Source organism: Gymnogyps californianus, chromosome 17 (assembly GCF_018139145.2).
Source record: "Gymnogyps californianus isolate 813 chromosome 17, ASM1813914v2, whole genome shotgun sequence".
Lineage (NCBI taxonomy): Eukaryota > Metazoa > Chordata > Aves > Accipitriformes > Cathartidae > Gymnogyps > Gymnogyps californianus.
The window spans coordinates 8689359-8712923 of record NC_059487.1 but is presented as its reverse complement, the minus strand read 5'-3'; the positions used below and the strand labels follow the sequence as shown (position 1 = coordinate 8712923).

Genomic DNA, 23565 nt, shown 5'->3' with positions numbered 1-23565 from the left:
TTTTGTGGATGCTGCACTGGAACTTCTTCCTCACTCTAGACACACCACCATAGATTTTTGAGCTAGTACTGTTATTTCTGCTTTATGGGACTGTCAGACCATACTGAGAGTCTTGTCTGCAACAAATCAAAATTTTGTAACCTGTTTCCATTTGCTATTGTCCAGGGGTTAAATCTAGCCATCTTAGTGAAGTGCTCAATTAAACCACGGGCACTCTTCACTTGCACTTTTGTATATGGCTCACTGCAGTCCTCAGTTCTTCCCAACCCAACATGGTAAAGAGGCATTTGAACACACCTCCATGATAAGGACCTGCTTGAAAGGTCACTTTGTGATGACTTGTAGATCTAGGCTCTCTCCAGGAAAAGCAGAAACTGAACAATGTTTAGATTAGGAAGGGTGGGGAGCTATGCCTTGCAGGCCAGACTATCCCATGACCCAGCCTTATACAACTCTTCTCTGGCCATGCTGGTTTCTTGTTTTCTTAAAAATTACCCCAAAATAAAAAAAGCTCGTATGTGTTGAATGTGTGGTCTGCCAAATGTGCGCGAAAGCCAAACAGATCTTTCAGTAAGAGAAAAGTTTCCCTGCCCTTAGGGTAAAGTAACCAAATGTATTTTACAATCAGATTTGACTTTTCAGGTCTTATTACCCTGTTTCTACTTTTAATTACCTTTGGAAGCACTGTTTGACCTAAACCTTGTCACAGTCTTTTAAGCCACCAACAGGAGAAATGCTACAAAGGTTTTCCTGTTCAGTTGTTGATAAACAGTTTTCAGGTTGCATTTCTGGGATTGGGGAAAGAAAAGCTTTATTGATCAATATACTATTTTCTGAATGTCTTTTGTGTATGCTGTGGTTCCTGAAATTTACTGTTGACTAGTACATGCAATTGGGCTGAAAAATGAGTCTTGGCAACAGCATCTGAAAATTATTTTCAAATTGCACACATTGCTCTAAGTCAATGAGAAATAACCTCACACAGGAGAGTGTTGCCCGCACCTGTTGTTTATGACACTTTTTCCTCCTGAGATCGAACAATGGGCATCAGTATATGTTTTGTTTTGGTGAGGTGCTGCAGCTGCTCTGAGACTTTTGAGGCCTCTGTTTCTTATTTGAGAAGCTGAGCCACTAATTAGTTGGGTAACAAAGCCTCATTCCAGAAGCTTGCTGTGATCTTGCATTATATGCCCTATGAAACTTCCTCTTACTCATGCCAAGTTATGTATGTATTCCCGTTTGAATCTGAAAGCAGAGACATTCATGGTAGAGTTATTGAAAACTGTGTGGAGTGGGGATGGTGCAAGTTGCATTATATATATATTTTTTTTTTAAGTAAAAGTAGCTCTTAAAATGACAGCTCTTTTAAATGTAGGCCAGTTAAAATATTCCATTATTTTGCCATTCACATGTCTTAGTATTGGGGAAGGAAGGAGAGAAGAGGGGCGTAAGAGGATATATGGGCTCTTGTACATCCCTAGCAAAGTCCGATGCCTTTATTTGTCGTCTCTCACCCTGCAACAAACACACACCACCAAAACTTGCATTCGGTTTAATCTGGATGTAAAATGATCAAAAGCTCTACACGCAGTTTCAGAGCAGAAAGGACTGCAGACAGAACCCTCTGCTTGCAGAGATGCTTTTCTTATAAGGGAAGTCCCTTTTTCCCTGACTTCAAGCCTAACATTTTAAGAAGCTTCACTTGTGCAGTGAAGGAGACATACTTTCTTTATTGAACTGGGTATAAAATCTGGTTTTGCCCTAATATGGGAAGTGCTGTACCGAGAGATGGCACATTCGTAGTGGAATCTGGAAGAAATCACTTCTACTCTCTTCTTGTTAACCCACACAAATGACATTTAACAGATAGATTCACTTCATTTGCTTTTGCTGGATCTACTTGCTTGCCTTTCCTCGCTGTCAATAGCTTACATAAATAATTATGCACATAAGTTTTTCTTACAAAAGGACTGCACAAGGAAAACCCCTTCCTATTCTGGGATATTGCATAGTTTCTCAGATAATAGCCTAAATCTCCAAAGCAAATGATATTTGTGACTAAATTTTCTAGAAAAATAAAATTCAAATTATGTTGATACTTGATTGTTGCAGTAGCTCGCAGCTCAGAGTGCAGCTTTTGACTGGCAAGATGAGCACTTCTATGGTATTTGGGACAACCATCACCCAGCTTTTAGATTTGGCAATAGCTGAGCTGGGAGCAGGGTTAGCGGTGACGTATTTTCTTTGGGAGTTAATCCCCACTTGGAATTTTTCAGCGTATGAGAAAACTCTGGCTGTGTGTCTGCTGTGTTTAAGTTTTGTGAAATGCATTGGTATCCTACCAAGTGGATTCTCCAGAGTACTTCTGCACAGAACTGGCAGGCTCTTCCTCTTTGACAGCCTGCTTGCTGAAGTTGTTTACAGAAAAGAGAAGTTCTGTGGTGATAACTCAGGGTGTTTCTATTTTCAAAGATAGAGCACTCAAAGTAACAGCTGCTTTTTTTTCTTTGATTTAAGAATAACTAAACAAATCCAGCTGATTTGCCCAAACTTCCCTGAGAGGCAAGCTTTCAGTCTAGACCTGCTTTGTGAGAAATCCAAATGTAGATCACTCTTCCACTTCTAAATGTATATTTTCTTTAAATAGGCCACTAGTCTTCTGGGCTCTAACAAAAGTTCCTTCAACTCCTTTATAGATTATGCCATGAGGAGCGTGAATGAGCTTGGGCCTGTTGCAGAACGGCTTTGTTGGCCAGTTTGGCAGAAGACTTTGGGTTTTTTGCCAACCTAAACAGCAGTCTGAATTCTGTCTCTCACATGAAGGACAAAGAGAAAGCCTGTGTTCTCTTTTCAGAACTTCAGTTAGCACCCCGTACTGGGATCTAAGGGTACCAGCCAGCCAGAACCACTCTTGTGATTTCTGCCTGCTTTGAGCGTGTGTTGGCCTGGATCACAAGGGTTCGTGGAGTAGGAGAAAAAAAACCTTAAGGGAGAATAAAAGAGGAAAGTCTGTTTTTTTGGATACATACCTATTCACAGTCTTGCTCTTAGAGATGAAAACTTACATGAATAGGTAGTTAGTCATGCAGGTATCTTTAGGCAGTAGTCCATCAATGCATCTCTGTGCTTTTGATGGAAGTGATGTTTATAGTCATGGCTTAGTCTTGTGATAAGCTGTACTAACCTTGAAACTGGTGCTTATTATGCTTTAATGGGTAGGAGAAACCTAACAACAATCACACTGTTAAAATTGCATGGGCATTTTCACTAGTGTTCAATAGGGAAAAAAAGAAATCCCATGATTAACGGCGAGTCCAATCCAGTTGACCAGAATTGTGGTTTTTTTGCGTTAATGCAAGTCTGGATTCACAGGCTTAGTAGCAGGATTCAGACAGGTCTATCCACCAAGAGCCCTTCTGGCCTGGTGGTATTTAATACATGGAGCAACTGGACAGAAGGGGAGTGATTAGGGCACAGTCTTGGCAGTGGGAGAAAGGAATGCAGATCCTCTGAGGCTGAAGACTGAATTGAGTTCAGCTCTTATATGCTCTGCCTGATTACTTATGTTCCTCTGAGAACGTAAACCAGGAAATATCCTCCTTACACACCCAAAAGAAAAATGCAGCAGGGTGAGGGAAATGGTAGAAATCTCAAGTATTTCATCCCTCCACAGGTTTGGTGGTTATGACAAAATAATGTCTCACTGGGAATCCATGCTCAGTGCTGGCAAGGCTGAGGTACTTCTGAATGTGTGTGGGTGCAAAGCTTCTGATGTCGTGGGAGGCTCAATCTAGGAAACATGAGCTCTGAATTGTAAACCCCTTCAAGGTCAGGCTGGGCATGTATGTTTTGGACCTGAACGCTGAAGTCCTGCGATGATGCTAAGGCAAGCTAAAGGAGAGTTATGTGCTGCATTTACATTGGCCTTAACAATGATGACATTGTAGTGTCATGCATTTAATGCCAATATTGTAATTAGTCACAACCAAAGGCCAACGTGTTTGGCAATATAGAAATAGAATGGGGACAACAAAGATGATCAGACATGTGGGGCCACTTTCATTTTTTTAATAGAATTTTTCAGTCTTGAAAAGGTGTTGATGGATAATACTATACAGGCATATAGATGTTTGCTGTGGGGAATGTGGAAAGGAAATGATTAGCCACCATTTCTCCCAGTACAGCCACAGAGACCTCCCCACGTCAAAGTACTTGTTCAACAATTTAAAGTTAAATAATGAAATTTCTGCATACTTTTGACCACAGAGATTTTGTGTCAATGGTTTCAGGAAGCGACTAGACAAACTAAGGAAAAGCGTGTGACAATTAAAGGCAATAGTCTGCTTGCAAAGTCTGGTGCATGACAGATCTAAGCTGTGGATTGCCTCAAATTTGAGTATGCGTCTGGGGAAAGTCTACTATATTTGACTTATTTCCTATGCTTTTCCCCTGAATATCCCCTACTGGCTTCTGTCAATGTCAAGATGCTGGGAGAGATGGATTCATAGATCTGTCCCAGTATGATGTTTTGTTTGCTGTATACATGTGGAACAAGATGATGGATCATGCCCAAAGAGCTTACAACCAAGAGATAATAGATGTTTTGGAGCAGACTTCATTCTTTCCTTCACCCTTCGCTTTGCGCTCTCACCTTGTTATCCTGCAGTAACAGGAAGCGTGTGCTTGTTTGGAGGGCAGCTGAATAGCTGTATTTTGCTAGAGGGTTTTAGTAATTGTCAAAGGGGCAAAACAGATGTAGCTTGTTATTCCTGTCCCTTTCCTCCAAAGTGTCATTTTGCATTACAGCATTGCTATATTAAAAGCTAAAAATGAAAAATCTGAGGAATGGATCCCTGTGACTCTTCTTAAGAAATGCCATGGATGGGAGTAATTTGCTTCCATCAGTAAACATAGCGGGCTTTGGCTAAAAGGCTCTTGCTGTCAGAAACCTGATTTATTTTTCTACATAGTGAGACAATGCAGATGGTTGTTAATGTGACTCCATGGAACTGGCCTGTTTGATGAACCCCAGCTGGTTGACACTGGTTAATTTAGCCAATTAACCTGCATTAGGCAAGCTCACAGAGCGTTACCTCTGTGCTGAGGAAGACAGTGGTGTGTTGCACTGCAGGATGCTGTTGAGAACTGTCCCTGTGCAACGTGAGAAGCTGGAGAGAATTGGAGCTCTGCTTTTCAACTTTTGCTAAAGAGTAGAAGTTCATTTCCCTGTAATTGATTAGTCCTTGTTATCATTTGGATCTTTTCAGACTTCTAGCGGTTCTATATTGTACAGCTCAATGCAACTGACTTTATCCTACTGTTTAGTCATCATATTCATATCTATGAGAATGCAGATTTGTTATAAACAACTCACTTTTTTTCAAAATGCCAGTCCTTAAGTGGAAAAACAAACTTTCTTTTGATGCCACAAAGCATATCAGTAGGGAACAAAAGTAATATGTAGAAAAAACAAGCTTGCTTTACTTAACTTTAAATATGTTTTCACTCTCCTGGTTAGCTGAGTTGCATTTTGGGAGACAGTTCGTCCAAGTTTCCTTAGACTGCTTTGCAAAGGAGTTGGGAAATTAATGGCTGTGATGTAGTAGGTAATTGGGAAGTCTTTAGAGCAGGACTTGTCAAACTCTTGTAGACCATAGCCAGTATCCTCTGGGGCTGTAACTGGACTCATCTATGACTATATGAACCACATAACTTGCCATATGCCACTGCACAAGCTTCCTCTGCCAGCCAAAGGAGTTGTTTATTCATATTTGAAGAATAATGAAGGTTTTTTTAGTGGCTTTTCCAGGTGGTATGTGCTCTGCGGGAGGGACATTAATGGCAGTTTTCCTTTATTACATGTGTTATATTTCCTTCCTGATGGTATGGTGTATGTCTCACTATCTGTCCAGTGGCGGTCAGCAAGCAGCCTGTCCTGTACTTGCCAGCACTGGTGTCTGTGTAGGACACTGCAGAAGGACGGAGAGCACTTCAGACTTTTGGCCTGTTGGACTCTTCTTCCAAAGACTGTGGAACAGGTCTCTGTCTAAAGGGTGTTGAGAATTCTGTGTAAAATATGCAACCTTTTCACCTACCTCTTACTCTGCTGGTGCAATCAAAGATATTGGTCAGAGAGGCAGTCTCTCTTTCCTTTTACGCCCCATGTTGTGTTTACTAAATGTCATAGTTCAAATCCTAACAGCTGTTCCTGCTGCTAAACGTTTCTGTGCTTTCTGGTCTTACTCACACTTAGGCCTTTGTGTCTTCTGCTACAGCCCCTTTGACACGGAGAACCTGTTTTTGTCACCTGGAACCACTGCCAAGCTTTCTGTGGGTAGCAGGAAGAGCTCATTATACAACTGGACCCCACCAAATACTCCCAGCTTCAGAGAGAAATACTACCTGGTGAGTATGCCGAGGAAAGCAGAATGCAAAGCACAGACCTAGGACTTGACTTTTGGATTAGATTAGGCTATTGAAGAACGCACTCAGAAATGTGAAAATGTAGCACTCCAGGGCCTTTGCAGTTTATTTTGGGGCTTCGTTATATTTTTCTTTAACCCCTATTCTTTTGAGTTCCATTTTAGGTTTTGTAAAAGAAAAAAAAAAAACCTGCCAAGTATTCCTCTGGGCGGCCAGAATGGTAGGGGTGTGGGCATCTGCTCTAATAGTCTACAGTGGGAATCAAACTATAGGAACCAGTGTGTCTCAGTAGCCGTGGAGTAGAATGGCATCTTAGAGGTGCTATGTGAAACAAGCCTTCCTCTTCCTCAACCCCACTTTTTGCCAAGTATAGCCCAGGGGAATAGAAAACCCTGTCCTCTTTCTCATGCATTCAAGAGAGTTTTGTTTTAATGGTTGTTTTATATGATCCTGTTAATTCTGCCATACATCTCAAATACTAGTAACATCATATACATGTTCCCCTAACATCAAGTCTAAGTCACGTTTGGTGTTGCCTCACCAAGGCAGCAGAATATGCAGTCGTCTTCAGAAAGGTTTATTATTTGTACAGGGTATGTTCAACTCTTCAAAATGAACATTTCCTCTGACCACTACATTCACATCCTGTCCTGAGCTGATGTGACACGAAAGCTGCTTGGCAAGGTTCTTTTTCCAGGAGCAATTTTTTAGCTGTCTTGGTAACTTTCATCTGAAAGATCTAAAGCACAGTTACTACTGCTCCACTTAGCTCATCCAGTAGGCTCTTAGTACTTTGTTTCAAGAGTTTCTTTTGTCCAGTCTGTGCTGGCCTGGCTCCCTTGTGCAAAGAGCCCTGTGGTTTTGGTCAGTTTGGGTGCGTATGTTTCCAAGAACAGGAAACCATAGTTCTCTGTCTTAGGCGGTATCTCACGCTTTTCAATTGTATATGTGCTCACTTACGAATCTATTTGCTGCAGTCTGTTTTGCAACAAAGGCAGAACCAAGGGGATGTAAGTGATGAAGCTCAGCCTCCCAGCATACTGAGCTACTTGGCTGCCTGTGATTTTGATGTACATGGGAGGAGCAAGCCTCACAATCCTGCAGAGACAAGTGAGGCAGACTCGTTCAGCTCTGAGGATCAGAAAGGGACAGAATCCAGAAATACAACTCCAGCTCTAGACCATAGGACGTTGCCATTGGTGATTATTCAAGAGACTTGTGCAGAAGAGCGACAGCATCCTTTTCCGAATCACACAACTCTAGATATCCTGAAGAAGACTCCATGTGTGGATGGATTTCCAAATAACCCATCTAGTTTCCTGAATCGTCACAAAGGTAGTAGAGATTCTTTCAACCAGACCAGAAATCGCCGTCTGACAGAGCAAGAAGACGTTAGCCAGAAAAGCTTGAATGCTGCAAATGACCTAAAACTAGATGGACATACAAAGTCAATTGATAAGACTCTCCAAGAAGTGTTAAATTTGGTGAAATTACATGATGTGGGGCGAGCCCAGCTGGAGAAATTGGAATACCAGGTTTCATCTCTGAGGGATAAATTAAAGGTATGGTGGTGTTTTACTCTTGGTAGATGGTGCAGCTTCCACTGTTACTCCTAAAACTGTAGAAGTTCTATGACCCTGTGGTGGATTTGATTTAATGATGTATCGATGGCATGTTCCCCAAAAGTAAGTTTGGCCACCAGAGGTCAGGCGCTACTCAGAAAAGGCAGCCTTGAGAGCTAACTACACAGGAGCACTAAGTTGCACAGCATCTCTCAGAGACAGCCTTCAAATGCTGCGCGCAGATCAATAGTCTGGAAAAAGAAGTTAAGAAACTGCATGCAGTCAAAGTGGAAGCTAGTCTGGGCTAGGCAGAATCTGAACTGTATGTCAGAGCCTCTGCATTTTGGTTTGCTTCTAATTTTTTTTGATGTTTTTCAGATTTAGTATACCTTGAGATGACTGCATCAGTTCATCAAACCTAATGTTTCTCCAGGATCACCTAGCTTTTGCAGGCAGTTCAGTCTGTCTGACAAGTCGTATGATGCTGAAAACACCTCTTTCTTTAGAGGAAAGGTCCTGGAGAAGAGCTTTCTGCAAGCAGTGGGTTATATTGCAAATTTGGTAGCATTGTAGTACATGGGGCCAGTGTGCAGACTTGGAGATAAGATACTGTAAGATTTCATCTAAGGTCTGGAATCATAAATGATGTTAACAAAACTGCACTGACTTCCTATTCCAGTGCAACCACTTTAAAAACAGAAATTAGAAAAAAACAAACCAAGTGCTCTCCAAGCAGTCTTTCCAAGGGGGAGAAAGTTAGTGGCCCCATGAAATCCGCTATTGATATCAAAGTTCTTGGATACTATGCTGGAATGCAACAGACTCCTAAGATTGCTACTTCTAGATCTGAAACAGGGAATAAGTGAAAATTGCACTAATGGCAGAAGATGCAGAGAAAATCAGCTCTCATACCAACCTTAACAGGCATGGAAATTCAAAGAGGAATACAGACAGATTAAAATATTGAAGCATATTTTGAATTTAATTAGCAACATTATTTTGGGATCAGAGTGCTGTGCCAAGAGCTAACTTTCCTGAAGTGTTAAGAATGAAATCAGAAAAGCAAACTGATTTGTTATTGAGTGATTTGAAAAAACAGCAAAGAGCTCATGCAAAATGGCTTGATAACTACAAATAAAAATGTTTTTCCTTCCGTTCTATCAACAGCTAAAGACACTTCATCACAAACATTCATCTATGGAAAGTTTAATGGTGGAGACAGTACTGGAAAGTTTTGACTTTTTAAACGCTGACTGTAGTGCTGATGAGCTTTCATTATTTGGAAGCATAAGAACAGCCAGTATCAGGTATGTATCTGCAGCTCTTCATTATAGGGGACAAGGGAAAGGGGTAAGGAGGGCTGATCCCAGGAACGCTTACCGATACACTGTACTTGCCTACGTAACGATTGTGCAGAGCTGCTGTTTGTATGAACATCCAAGATAGAACCCAATTTTTTGAATACGCCAAGATTCATAATTCAGAGTACCTACCAGATTGAAGTGGCAGGAAACTTGAACTGAACTTAGGGAAAACACTGCAGAATGACACCCGCAGGATGTGACGGAAGGCCTAACATGTGGGACTGCTGGAAACAGACTGCAGGAAATGGGCTTATCAGGATGGTGCTGAACAGTTCTGCACTAGCGAGGGAGAGAGCTACGAGTAACGTACAGAGCTCTTCTACCTGTTCTTTCTTTTGAATTCAGTGTTGCGTTTTGCAAGTTGCATAGCACTGAAACTTACGTTCCAGAGCTATGAGCCTGATCCTGGGAGACTTACTACACTCCCAGTATCACTGAGTTGGGAGAACACCAAGGGATTTGCCTGTTATACGCGCTGCTTTTGCAGTTCACCCGCTGCAAATGAGCCAGCAGCTCGATTCACATTATCTGAAAGTATCTTTTACTGGTATTGATTCTCCAAAATGAGATTTTGTGGGATCGACTGATCTGGTATTACTGTCCTGGAATGAGTTTTAGAAATAAAGTCCTCGTGTTTTTAAGAAGTGTTATAAATGCAATGAAAAATGCCATTATCTGTTAAATGCCACCTGGTTTGTACTTCTGCAACTTGCTTGAAGGCTACTATTGAGACTGCACATCGTCATATTTATTTAGTGATGAGAGTTTTAACTCTTTTTTTTTTTTTTTTTTTTCTTCCCCTCATCTCAACAGCACGTACAATGACAACACGCTTCAGTCCCTGAGCTGTGACATGAGAACAGAAACAAGAGATGTAACTACTGGCGATGACAACTTAGATGCACTTTTGATAACTCATCTGAAGCTGTGCAAAGGTCTTTTGCAGGTAAGGAATAGCCTATGGGTTTCCAGGGCACTGGTTGTAATTGTTGCTTCTGATTACAGACAAAAGTGAATAAGTTTTTTATTAAAGCAGAAACACTCAGAATAGAAATTGAGTCCAAAAAATGCAGTGCATACATGTGTATGCACAGAACATATCCAAAACTCTGCTGCTTTTTTTTCAGCCTCTGGGTTTTGCTGAAGCTCTAAGTAATATCTTTGTGCCCAAAGCAGGCTGCTAATGCAGTAGGACAGATTTGGGTTGAATTGTGTATCGATAACAAGTGATCAATTTTTTAATGAATGAAAAACTGCTACTACTAGAAAGAAACTGGTAGCATGTAGGGCAAGAAAGAACTTTTACGTCCCCTTGAGACCTCATTCCTCAATTAACTTTGGTTATAGTGCTCAAGCACATTATCATCCTCAAAGTATTACCTCTGATGAGGATGGGCAGCAGACGACAGTGTAACTATTAGTATTTATCTGCTACACAATGGTCAATGGACAGGGGCAGAGAAGAATGTCAAATGCTGGACAGCCTGTCCCAGCATCATGTGATTTACTCATCCTGTTCTGCTGAGCAGCTTTGCACTCAGAAGTGACCTGTCCTTGCTGTGGTGGGAAAAGAGGCCTTTTGAGAGCAGCTGGTGTGTCTTCTCACAGATTTTAGAAGTTTGATTCTAAGAAACAAATCCTCGTTCATCTTGAGCTTGATACGGCCTTTGTTTCAGCTACTAAGATAAGCATGTTGCATTTCAGAAACTGAAGTCACCAAATGTAGCCCCGGTTGTCCAGGAGAGCATTTTGGAAGAAGTATCAGAGCAGACGCGAGTCCTGGGGGATGTCTTGGATATGTCTGTTGAAGAAAGTGAGTAACTGCATTATTCCAAGGCATGCCAGAGATGTGAGAGGTACAGGTAACTCTGCTTGAGCTTCCTCAGACACATCAGGGTTTCATTCTAAATTCCTTACAAACATTCACATAATTAAAACAGCTCTTATATCTAGATTCTTAGAAAAAATAGGGCTCATCATTTGTTTGGTTTTTTTCTCCTGCAAGGAAGGAAAAGATTTGAAAAAGTTTGGCTCAAACAAATAGTAGCTGAACTGGTATGTCTTAGAAACAGGGATGTTATAGATGATGGAGTTTGCAGTCAAAGAACAGCAGAATAGCCTTAAAACCCTTGTTTGTATCTATGCTTTTACTTAGTGAGCGAACAGCCCAACTTCTGTACACATTTGCAAGAAAAGCTTGGTGTGCAATTTTTCCCATCGCAGGCCCTCCCCCTACTAAATTCTTCCATTGACTGTTGGCTATGACAAAATGATGAAGGCACAATGGGAGACTTCGAAGGCTTTTGTTCTCATCTTGGCAAATGTAGTGGCAAGAATGCAAATTTTAGTTGGAAGCATTTGCTGACAGATTTTATCCTGAAGGATGTGAGAATAAACTGTTCCCTGGAGCCAGGCTCCAAAGGGCCTTTGGCACAACATGATGAGGAAAGTGTAGGAGTCTTAAATGCAGAACAAATCCAACATCTCTGTAGGTAAGAGTGAGAAATGATAGGGTTTAAATGATAGTGAGAAACCACAGGGTATTGCTTCAAGTGCTCTTCTGAAGTGTTTGATGAAAGAAGGCCTGCCTCAGCCTATGCACTGAGGCTGAGAGTTCTTCACTTGTGAAGGTACGGCAGAGAGGACCTCTAAAATGCTTGAAAATGGCACATCTCTTGCTGGTAGAAGTGGAAACAGTTAAACTCACAGAAAATTCTTACGAAACTTGACTCAGATGCTGGGATAAAATGAATAACGAGAGGCAGGAGAGCTGCTAGGCATCTCATTCAGGTCTCATAATGACGGTTTAGGAACTCAACCCCAGCTTGGTGAAATCAATGCTTGCAGATGTTAAAATACTGGCAGCAAATCTCCAGCTTTGAACAAAGCCGTCTATGTAACACAAATACAAGTTCTGCTGACACATGTCTAGATATGCCATCTGGTGCCTAACTTCTCATGTAAAAACCAAAATCTGTTAGAGCTCACTGACTTTCTAAAATGTGATTTTTCAGTTATTCAGAAGACTAAAAAGAAGAAGCACTATCTGAAAATGTGGAGTGATCTTGCAGAGCCTGGCAGCATCTTGTTTGCTTCAGCAGAAAGATTCCGTCGTGCACTAAAATACACACTGACGCTCAAAGTGAAGGAAAAATACCCCGGTCAATTAGAAGCAGGTAGCAGTCTGTTCCTTGAACACAAGGCCCCTCTGGTTTCATTTTATGTCACAGCTAAAAATTGTCCTTGTGCACTTTAAAAATAAACTAAAACTCGTACTTTCTTGTTTTAAGCAGCTTACATCTAACCAGCCTTTCATTTTCTCATTTGTTCTTTTCCGTGTTACGTTCAGTATTGCAGAGGTTGCTAGAGCAGATCATCACCTGTGACGGGTTGCTCCCCTCTCTGTACCTCCAGACAGAACCGGTTACTTTATTCCAATTTTATAGCTACCTGGAGAAACACCACGTTACCAGCCTGGAGAAACACTTGGGAAAACTTGCTAAAGAAGGTAATGGCAGTGCTTGGCTCCTTCGCTTGAACTCACAAGCTGAGCTGGCTGTTGCTCTCCAGGTTACTGCTCAAGATAGACTTTCAGAGCAGAAAACAGCCCAACCACTGCACTGACAATTTGTTTCCATTTTAATTCCCCTTATGACCGTGCAATTCTAATTAGAACAGGAAAGACATGCTTGACTCCCAAATCTAACTGGGTAGAAACAAAACAGAGGTGTGAAGGATGGGTTTATCTTAAGTGCCTTAAAAAGTGAGTTCTGTGATATTCTGAAGTTAAAGCAGGAACAAAGTTGGCAGCGATCTACAGCTAGATTCAAGGACTGTAAGGAGTAAATGTCTGTAGCTTTGTGTGACTATTGCAGCTGTAATCAGACACAGATAATAGCAATAAAATTTCAGAGGTTACTAACGTGCGTTTTCTAGCACAAGGTAGCCAGTATCTCGCTGCAGCCTAGTCCAACATATGAAAGTACTTTAAAACTTAGTCTGTATCAGAAAAGAATGATTTTAAAAATAGTCCTGATATTGGCTGCATCTTTAGTCTTATTTTGATGCAGATGACTCATCTGGTGGGGAGCTGAGAACTTGTGCATTGCTAGTCACTGAAAAAGACCTGGAATATTCTTCAAATTGAAACTGTCAATCCAATGCCTGATTTCTTTTTTTTTTTTTTTTTTTTTTTTTTTTAATATAGAGGGTTTGCTCTTTGACTAGTACAGCAAGATCTTTCAGAGATGTTTAAAAGTATTTTGCTTGATCGCATCTTCCTTATTTTAGGACTACTCCGCTTGTCCTAATGTCCCAAGGTGCAGGAGTTCTTTTGCACTACATGTTGTACTCAGTGCACCCGGGTCCTAGAAGGACCAGGGCTTCGCTGCACCCTGTGAACTGATGTTGTGAAATAATCATCTCTGCTCCGTTCGTCAGATGGTCTTGGCATAGGAGGAAATGAAACAATGACAGGGAAAGAAGACAGGATGGTCAAAGGGGCAGTTGTCCTGATTTGCTTCCGGTAGTGCTTGGCTTGCTTATCAGCCATGTGAATAACTACATGGGGCTGAAGGAGACTGAATGAGAGAGGAGTTTGTCTTCTCTTGATAATGTCTTCATTTGTCAGTTAGTGAAGCTGAGTCCTCTCACTTGCAGTAATGCTAATTGAGGAGCTACAATGCCCCGGACGGCTGAAGACTCTTAAAAAATTGAAAGGAAAGCGACTGAACAAACTCCAGCCTCTACCACAGACTTTACGGCTACTTGGGATTTTACAGCTAGACGACAACCACCGCGTCAGCAAAGCGGCCACATCCTGCCTCTCCCGTGCCGCAGCAAACAAGAACTTCAGGGAAAAGGTAGAGACTGCAGTTCTTACCGGCTTTTCTAAATAGGTGCTGAAATACATGGAACTTGTTTTATCCCAGAATAGCACTATTGTCCTCTCCGCACTTCGTTAATCTATTAACTGGAACCTAAACTACATCAGTGCTCAAGTGATTTGTCTATACCCTGTATTCAATTTAAGACAGGTAAACCAGCGCTAATGTCAGTCTGAATTTGAGTGCTTGATTACGCTTAAGTTTATAAAGCCTTTCTTCTGGTTTTTTTCCTTCTCTTTTCATTTAGGCTCTCTTTTTTTACACTGATGTTTTAACTGACTGTGATGCAAGACTTCAGCAAGCTGCATGTTTGGCCCTTAAAAACCTCAGAGTAAGTATTTACAGCTCTACTTCTGCTGTGCGTGTCTGGCCAAAATTGCTAGATGCAAAAGTGTATCTATCCAGCTTTTTTTTTAAGCTGGTAGGGTTACTTTTTCAGCTTCCTTGTATTTGGAACTACGGAATTCTTTGGCTGCCAAAGTTCCAAATGATTAATGCTATTATTCAAAAGGCAGCAGGCAGAGGGAGCTGCAGGCATCCTGGAGCGTCTCAGTTTGATCTGGCAGGCACAGTACCATGGCAGAAAGGGTGTTTTCCAACTTCTACAATATTGTCAGTGGTGAAGGACAACAGACACTGTCTGACTGGGGGACATCTAGCACGTAGAAAAATGAGCAACAGTCAGCTATATATATGGTCAGCTTTAACTATAGAAACATAAAGTTAAATCTGTTCATCTTTGTTGAGCAATAGCTGATTATAGTCAGAAAATAAAAGTAATATTTGCATTGCTATTATAAGAAACTGTCAGAGCAGATTTAAAGCTTTCCAACAGCCACAAGTCTGTAATTAATGTCAGTTTGCACACAAGGGATTATTGTAAGTAGTTTCCACAAACATGTGGTCACAAGATAGGCCCAAGAAATCAGAGTCTTACTCTCAAAGTCGGACTTGCAAAGCAACTGTTGCCGTTGCACAACCTGCATTAACTCTTTCAGTGAAGGTCCTGATTGGTTTACGCTAATTTAATGGTACTGCAGCGGTGACCTGTACCCTAGGACTTCTACACTTTTTCATGCCCTAAAACAGGAGAGAAAGTAGCAGAGGTGAGATCATGCTCAGAAAAATTAACTGCAAGCTGATATGTTGGGGGAGAAAAGAAAGGTCACAGTAGAATTCAGACACAAGAAGAGATGGGAGTTGGTGTGTATGTGTTTACCTTGCAAAAAATGCTCATTAAAAAGCTACTGTTGCAAATTTTTCTTTTCTCAAACAGGGTGTTGAGAGTATTGAGCGGGTCGCCCACCTCTGCCAATCTGAAACAGAGGAAGTTAGGAATGCAGCCAGGGAAACAATGCTGTCCTTTGGTAAGCCCTTTGTACAACCTTCAGATATAGATTCTGAAAAAATAATGTGAAATAGTGCAGAACCAGAACAGGCCTGAAGTTCAGCCTGAACACAGCTAGGACAATGGAAATCTTTCACGAACAACTATTTCATACCATTGAGATAAACTTTGTATCACATGTAGTAACCAAAGGCTCCCATGAAAGTTTGTAGAACCCAGACCAAGGAGATTTCTGTAGCATAAAGTGCCTTAAGGACCACGGAACTTTTGAAAACGTTGGCAGAAAAGCACTGAAAGTGCTGAGAGCACTGCCGGCGTACTTCTTAATAGTAGTACTGGCATCAGCAATTTTCTCCTCCTAGATTTTGTAGAAAGGACATTTGAACCTGGCAGATCACAGTAAAGCCTCTTCTAGCTCTGAGATTAGCTAAGCTGATTTAAAGATCTTTTATGTATCACAACAACAGCCGCCTCTTCGGACCGGTAATCTTTTCTAGCCACCTACAAACTGACTGGTTACCTCTAATTTTGGTGTTCGTATTCTTCTTCAAATGGTTCCACTCTGAATACTGGAGGGGTAGAGTACAAACCAAATGGTTTTATGCTGGTTCATTACCTGTTATTTCACCTGAATTCAGTAGATCTACAGTGGAATTGAGCCGCTAATGAGATGTCAGTGTTCCCGGTTTGCTGTCTAGTATTGGACTTCCGCTGAGGGCACAGGAGAATTGCCTAGGCTCAATATCTTAAATGCACAGCTGCTAGAGAGGATGTCCAGTTTATCTGGGAGACCGTAATTTCCCTGGTCTGTTCTTCCTAAAACCACTTCGATTCACGCTTAGTTCTGGGGATCTCCAGACTTCCTTCACAGAAACGCTCAGATTCCCATGTACTACAAAACAAGTTTTCCAACTGTGGTGCTCCAAATCGTTACTCATGTGGAAATGTTTACAGAAGGCCTGATTTTCCATGGTGGCTTCTAGCAGTTTTTGGAAAACTATTCCCTTAGAGATGTGTTTGTCACTACTGAGTGTTCTTGTTAGTTCCGAACAAGGTCACAACAGAAGTATTTCTAGAGTATCGCATTTCTCAGGGTGTTTCTAACTGCTTTCTCTTCCTCAGCATGGATATATTTTCTCTTTCTCCATAGGTGAAAAGGGACGGCAAGCCTTTGAGAAAATGGACAGGATTTGCTGTGAATTAAGAGAAACTGTACAACAAGAGGCTGAAATTGAAATCACAGTATTTTAGTAGTGGAACGTGAGGAGTTGACTCATACTGTCCTCACAGCCACATATGAGGGTTTGGTTTTGTTTATCAGTGTCTGGTTTACTTATGCCCTGCTATCTACATGCTGCATACTGACAGAACGCAGGTTTATTTCCAAAGGGGGAAGAGTTCACAGTCTACACTTTTACACCAAGTAGCCTGGAATACCTTTCTCACTGTCTCTCAGCACAGGATGAAATACCAAGTGCTGGATGAATAAAAACTAGCATCTCTTAGAATATGGAACCAGGTTGTCACTTGAGTTAAAATCCCCATCTCGCTGGAATTATCTGCCCCTGCTCAAACTGTAAGTCACGTGTGATCTATTTTTCCATAAGGTATTTTGTTAATTTGGCATTCCTCAAAGAGGAGAGAAGTGATCGCTCTCCAACAGTCCATCTAGAAACTAGCAAGACAACAGATCACTTCTTACATCAACTACCATATACATTAGAAAAAAGCTAGCGGCATTGCTTGGTTTCCTTTTCTTGTACAATTTAGTTGCAGAAGGAAAGCGTGTTACTTCAAAAGCCAATTTCTTCATAATCGTTGCAACTTAGGACAGGTTCAAGCAAGGACTGACAAGGTTATGTACTGAGTGTATGTCCTCAGCAGTTTACAACAGGAAGGTACGTATTGTATTTGCCATGTGCAGGTCTGACTGACATGGACAGCTCTGTAGAAGCTGGTTGGTTGGTTTGTTTTTTAAACTTATTCATTTAGTCATAGATCAAGACTTCTTGTAATCATACACCCAGTGTCAGGCTCCTTAACACTTAGGTAGCTTAGTGGAGGGTAGCCATAAAGAGAAGCCTGGCTTCAGGTAAAATACTTGAAAGGGGTTGGCTTGTGTGTATATATTTTTTTTTTTTATATATATTACTTTTCTATTCAGTATTTATTTGTTGATTTCATACTGTTTTCTAAAATTCTAATAAAACATTTGAGACAAGTTCCTGCAGGTGCGTCATACTGATGTGCTTGCAGCATTGTGGACAGGTATACGGCACTGAACCCCCAAAGGGAATGAAGACACTTCATTGACACAATCTTAGCCTGACATGCAGTACGTAGGTATGTCGTGCGCCCGCTTCTGTACGCCGTCTGTGAAAGGTTCAGGTTGGTACTGTTGAAACAGGCTGAGCTACTGTTCTGCTGCTGGCGTTTGGTTTGGAAATGTGCAGCTCGCTTATCCAGCTGAAGTCTTCCCTGACGAGCTCTGAATAGCAGGACCGTGGTGTTTAGGTCATGCTGTTCTGTTGCAAAGTAAAACTTAATGGCCTGCTTCTGTGCTGTAACTCTGCTTTTAACTTACAGATTTATTTCAAAGCAGGGGAAAGAAGTTGTTCTGCTTTGGTGACTTCCCCAGGCCTCTCTCCCTTACTCTTCCCCTTCACTAGAAGAGGAAAGGGAAACAGCTGGTGCTGTGTAAGAGACAGGGCAGCCCGCTCAGCTTTCTGCCTGAGCTAGGCTTTAAACCCCAACAGTAAGGTGCTGCCCGTTTCTGAGGGGCGCTGCATGAAAACTCACCACAGCTCTTTTCATACCCCTTTATGAAACTCCTGGAAATTCTCTTTTCAAGCACCTCTCCTCCATTTGTAACTTTTCTTAAAAATATAAACACAAAGGTCAATACTTTAATCCAAACAACATGGAAATTGGACGGCTGTGGCTGCTGTAACAACAGGTATGCTACCATATCCCTACCAAACGCTGCTTTGTGTTAAGGCACAACTGAAACTCTTGCAAAAAGCCACTTGTGCTTGAGAGTTACTACACTCTTTATATTACATCATTGATTCTTGAGCCAAGGTAGTTAAAATTTCACTGTACAAAGTGAAAGACTAGAGGAGGGAGATGTATGTGTCAGGGACAGACGCAGGATACTCACTTCACTACTCTTTTACTGGAGCTCTGACCTACAAGTAAGGTCTTACAGTAACATTTAAATCACTTTCCTCTACAAAAAAACCCCACCAAATATCATGCTAGCCCTGATTTGCAAGTGGTTCAAACCAGGAGCCAGCAGCTCCAGCCCTGAGAAGACAGGAAGCAATAAGACTCTCATGTACGTTCTTTAAAAAAAGAATTTTATTGTTACAACTAAAATGAGAACTGAAAAGTTGTATGGGAAATTGAAAAACTGTACAATTTTACTATAACCTGTGAGGTCTTTGCAGCGCCTTACACAAAAGACAAGATACCTGAAAATGTATTATACCAAAACATTTAGCTTTTTTGTTTTTTTATTTTTTTAAAAAAGTTTATTCTATGGCAATCTGTAAAAAAGAAAGACCTGATGAGTAAATATTTGCTTAAGGCATATAGCAGAGCAGCTCACTAACTTTCTAACAAGTTTAACATGGATGTTTGTCCATTTTCCAAGAATAGGTTAACCAATACACCCACTTTGAAACGCTACTGTATATACACACCCAAACTACTACATACATATACAGGACATCAAAACAAAAATGTATTATAAGCCTTATACACACCTCACTGGGCTTGTGGGCTGTTCCGCTGCCTATCCCGGGACAGTGGAAGGTCTGGATTTGGAACAGATGAAAGAAACGGCAAAATACGGGGGCAGAAAGGGGGATGTTCAAAGCTTTTTTATCATCTGCAGAACGTCTCTCTTGTTAGAATAATCAATCTGCAAGTGAATTATTCTGGATTCAAAGGAAGGATGCTTTGCTTTCCTGTCAAGCCTAACATTTAAGATATTCCCTCTTGGGAACAGTATGGAGGTGGTTTTTGTTTCTTTGTTTTGAAATGGGCCACCGCTTCAGGAGCCTGTATTTCTGCCGATCAAAGCACGCTACTGCGATCTGGCAGAAGAGGCTTTCCTCTCCCTCCTCCAGCGCAGCTTTGAAGGCGGCACAGCAAGTCATACCCTGAAATCGTCGAGCTATTGCTTGCCTCGAGTGACCAGAGGTGAGGTGTGAATATGGCTTACTAAACTCTCTGGAATGTCTGTACTATACTTACTCAGCTGAAGTGAACCATGCTAAACAACCGGGTTACACTGAGTACGCAGAAATTCAATAGGAAGTCATGCCAAGTATTAGGCGAGTACATGTTATCTGATAAACACCAAATCAGTCTATCGCTGAACGGAGATACTTTCAGCAACACCCTTTGAACCACAGCCACTTAATGATCAGTTCATGCAAATATAATTTGGGCACATCAGTAAGCAGAAATATAAGTTCTTTCACCTTTCAAGCACATGGTATTTAATCAGGACACTAGAAGACTTCACATGCATTTCAATACAAATGGGGTACAAATGTTGCCTTAGAACAATATTCTACCAGATGACGGAGAGAATAGTGGGGACAAAGCAATCACATACTGTATCTTAAATACACAGATGAGCCATTATATATTACCATTTTTCTATACTCATTTTTCATGTTTCCAATAATATAACTAAATACTGACTGATTACAACATTCCTCCTTTCAAGTACTGGTCTGACCAACAGTCTCACAGGTAAAGTATTGATTCCCAGTACTACCTGAGGATTTATTATTGTACTTTTGAAAAGCCCTTGATGCAAGCTTAACAAAACACAAAATAGAAATAACTCCCTGCCCGCCCCCCCCGCCCAGTTCACCAACTTATTCACTGCAGGAAAAGAGCTACACCTACAGACAGCTTTGCAAAAATAAATATGGAGTGGAGAGAGACTTACATAAGATCCTCCATAGCGATGTCTGCACTGAGAGTGGTGGTTAAGTGCTATAAATCTAAAAAGACTTTAAAAATAAAAAGAACTGATTAGTAACACTGTTGCAAATCAGCTGTCATGGTTTCCTTTCAATCACTACAACTTTCAGTAGCGAGTTTACTCCTATCCTCCGTGCCATGACACGAGCAAAGAAATCTTTGCTATTATTGTTTAAACTATTAATAATTTGGTACTAACAAGAGGAACAGCATTGACTAAGACTGCTTAGTGCAATGCCGACGTCCAGTCACAGTTCTACCAATGCACCCAAATCCTTATTTACAAGCACTTGACGTTACTCAAGCCCTGGGCCCGCGGAACAGGCCCGCCGACTGAGCGAACCAATACAGACACAGCGTGGCATAGGGCAAACCCAGCCATCTCGCCTAGCTTACCTCGGGATAGCAAGAACCCTGTCTGCAGAGGTGCAAGACGTACCCTCTTACACCGCTATGTCCGATAATTACTGAAGAGCGTATCTTCAAGCCAAACTAAAGCCAGTATTTTAAGTCTTTGCTTTAAAAAAGCAGAACACACAAACGCTTGCATCATAAGCCAACTGAGACGTTCACAGACCAACATGTCTTCTGTTGAACTTTTTATGTCTTAAGGAAGCTGCCACAGCATTAATTGCTCTGGATTTATTGAAATGCTTTCCTGTTCGTTGTCTGCAATGCTGCCGAGTACGTTACCTCTCCGGCCCTTGCAGGAAGCATGCTATTCCTTATGGAGCAGATGTAGAGTGAAACTGCATTTTACATTCCAAATGACGAGGTTTAAGAACTGGTCCTTCTGAATGCCAGCTGCACAGCTGCAAAATGCTGGTGGACACGTTTTGGTTGAATTTCCCTTCCTGTTTCTCTCCCTCCCCTCAACCTCTCCTAACCCAGAATATAAAAGTAAAAACAGCTTTACAAAGGATGGTGCAATGTAAATAGGCATATGTGCAAGTAGAGTGCAACAAAAGTCAACGAGGAGATACACCATTTAAAAAAAAAAAAGGAAAAAAAAGGGGGGGAAAAAAAAAAAAAAGAGCTTGACATGTTGGGATACCCTGAGCAAATGCAGAAGCCTGTTTCTATAAACACATGTAAAACAATAAGCTCTTTAAGAACAGTTATGCCAAGATTAAATATATCAATACCACAGGCACTGCCCACAACTCAGTCTTTAATGATGAAGCAAGTTAAAAAAAACAAAACAACAACCACAAACACCCCTCTCCCAACGCCCTCCCTTCCAAAAAGTTTACATTCTTCAGGTATGTGGGTTTCTTTCTCTTTTTTTGGGAACTCGTCAATATAAGTCATGTATTTGGTTACAACACTTGGAGAGTACAGGCAAGTTTCACTTGTGCCTAGTTTTTCTGAAACACAAAAGAAGAACTGGCTTTTTAAAAAAGGCTAAAAACAACAATGTGTTGTAATTCTATTATATAGTTTAAAAAAAAAAGAAAAAAAAAAAAGGAAAACAGACTATTTGGCATTTTCTCTGCTTACTCCTGAATATTTTAAGGCCCTGAGATTAGAATATTATGTTCTTGGGACCACAGGGCTAGATAAAACCCTAGTGCATCAATTCTTTCTTTAAGCCCTAACCAAAGTTCCGGCCTTTCAACCTAAGATCTACCTCCACTGAGACAAGGCTCACGTGCCTCAATCAGCTTTCTTTCAGAGAAGCTTATTACAAACCGATCAAATCATTGGTGTTTTCTGCAGGGTCGATCTTGCTGGCATGTCCATCAATGAAAACACACCCTGTAACAGAGATAAGCTCCTGCCGTGAGGAAAGTGAACACGCATATATTCACTAGAAATGGCTTCCAGGTTGTCATCACGTTCTCATCATCCTCTTCTGAGTTTTCTGACTTCATCGACTCTTCTTTGTGGGGCGAGAGACGCAGACTTTCACCAACAGTTCTCCTCCGAATTTCAGTGTCTTGACTAGTGCTTAAGAACAAAGAAATAAATATTCAGTCCTGGATTCTCCACTTAGCAGAGGAGCCATGCAGACTCTCCGAGCGCACGGCCTCACCCACTGAACACCACAGACAAAGCTGGAAATCTCTTGCTATCAGGAGCTGCAGCAGACGACAAACCAAAGCCTATCACTGCTTATTACAGTTCTGGCTATTAAATTACAGGTTTAGAACAGTGCTTGTCATCAAAAGCCATGCCTGGGCGTATTTTGTGCCCTTTAAAGAATAAGCTGACTTAGTTTTAAACACCACCTACTCCCATTGCTTATCACAAATCTGCTCCCTGCACTGAGACAGGTAGTAAGCTAGCACAACTCAAACCTACGTCCAGCTCAGGAGAACATTAAGGTTCCAAAATCAAGCACCCGCCCAAAAAGTCAGAAAATGACGGAACTGTGCTTGCTCGTGCAGCCGTAACTTAGAAAGAGTGGCTAAATGCATTGCGATGGCTTTTAATGATGGAACCGAAGATCTCACCTTTAATACTCTCTACACATGGTTTTGTTTCTAGATAGTAGACCTCCATCCTGTTGGCAGTATACTGACACCCAAAGAGGCTTCGTAACTGAGCAGGAACTTTTATAGCTACTGTACAACTTCTTCTAGCTGAATTTAGAAAGCAGAGCATCACCATGCTGTGAGAACCAGTGGGGTGGTAACCAGCAGGGAGATGCTTTCCCAGGGGATTTCCTAGACATCTGCTGACAGCTTAAGTATAGAAGAACTCAGGAATCTTCCATCCCAGACACTAGAGTATCTGGGCAGGAAAATCAGCATGCTTAAGACTTCTGCTGCTTCTTCCCTCACCTCTGCCAGCGCAGTGTCTATTTCCCACCCCTCCGTTTCCTCCAGCCTCGCGCTGTCCCACATCCTTTCACATCAGACTGCTTCTCTACTCTTTACTCCTTCCCCCTCCTGCCTAGCAAGTTTCACTTTCCCCCCTTCCAGACTCACTGTCCCAGACACGAGGACAAGAGCGATGATCACAAAGGAGGCCTG

At 41.5% G+C, this 23565-nt stretch overlaps 2 protein-coding genes across 9 annotated transcripts in view; one reads left to right on the top strand and one right to left on the bottom strand.

Annotated features, from left to right (window-relative positions):
- The window catches only part of RIPOR3 (RIPOR family member 3), a 53105-nt gene extending 35301 nt beyond the window's left edge, over positions 1-17804 (top strand). For all 7 annotated transcript variants that reach the window (XM_050907273.1, XM_050907277.1, XM_050907276.1 and 4 more), the window contains 11 exons: positions 6276-6405; positions 7401-7985; positions 9153-9292; positions 10163-10295; positions 11054-11162; positions 12364-12525; positions 12699-12857; positions 14009-14211; positions 14483-14566; positions 15512-15602; positions 16734-17804. In XM_050907273.1, the coding sequence (XP_050763230.1) occupies positions 6276-6405; positions 7401-7985; positions 9153-9292; positions 10163-10295; positions 11054-11162; positions 12364-12525; positions 12699-12857; positions 14009-14211; positions 14483-14566; positions 15512-15602; positions 16734-16834 (1897 nt within the window). In that variant the 3' untranslated portion in view covers positions 16835-17804. The remainder of the gene's footprint in view (positions 1-6275; positions 6406-7400; positions 7986-9152; positions 9293-10162; positions 10296-11053; positions 11163-12363; positions 12526-12698; positions 12858-14008; positions 14212-14482; positions 14567-15511; positions 15603-16733) is intronic.
- Positions 17805-21741: 3937 nt separating this feature from the next.
- PTPN1 (protein tyrosine phosphatase non-receptor type 1) overlaps positions 21742-23565 on the bottom strand; it is a 42670-nt gene continuing 40846 nt past the window's right edge. For both annotated transcript variants that reach the window (XM_050907278.1, XM_050907279.1), the window contains exon 9: positions 21742-22537. In XM_050907278.1, coding sequence (XP_050763235.1) covers positions 22330-22537 — 208 coding nt within the window. In that variant the 3' untranslated portion in view covers positions 21742-22329. The remainder of the gene's footprint in view (positions 22538-23565) is intronic.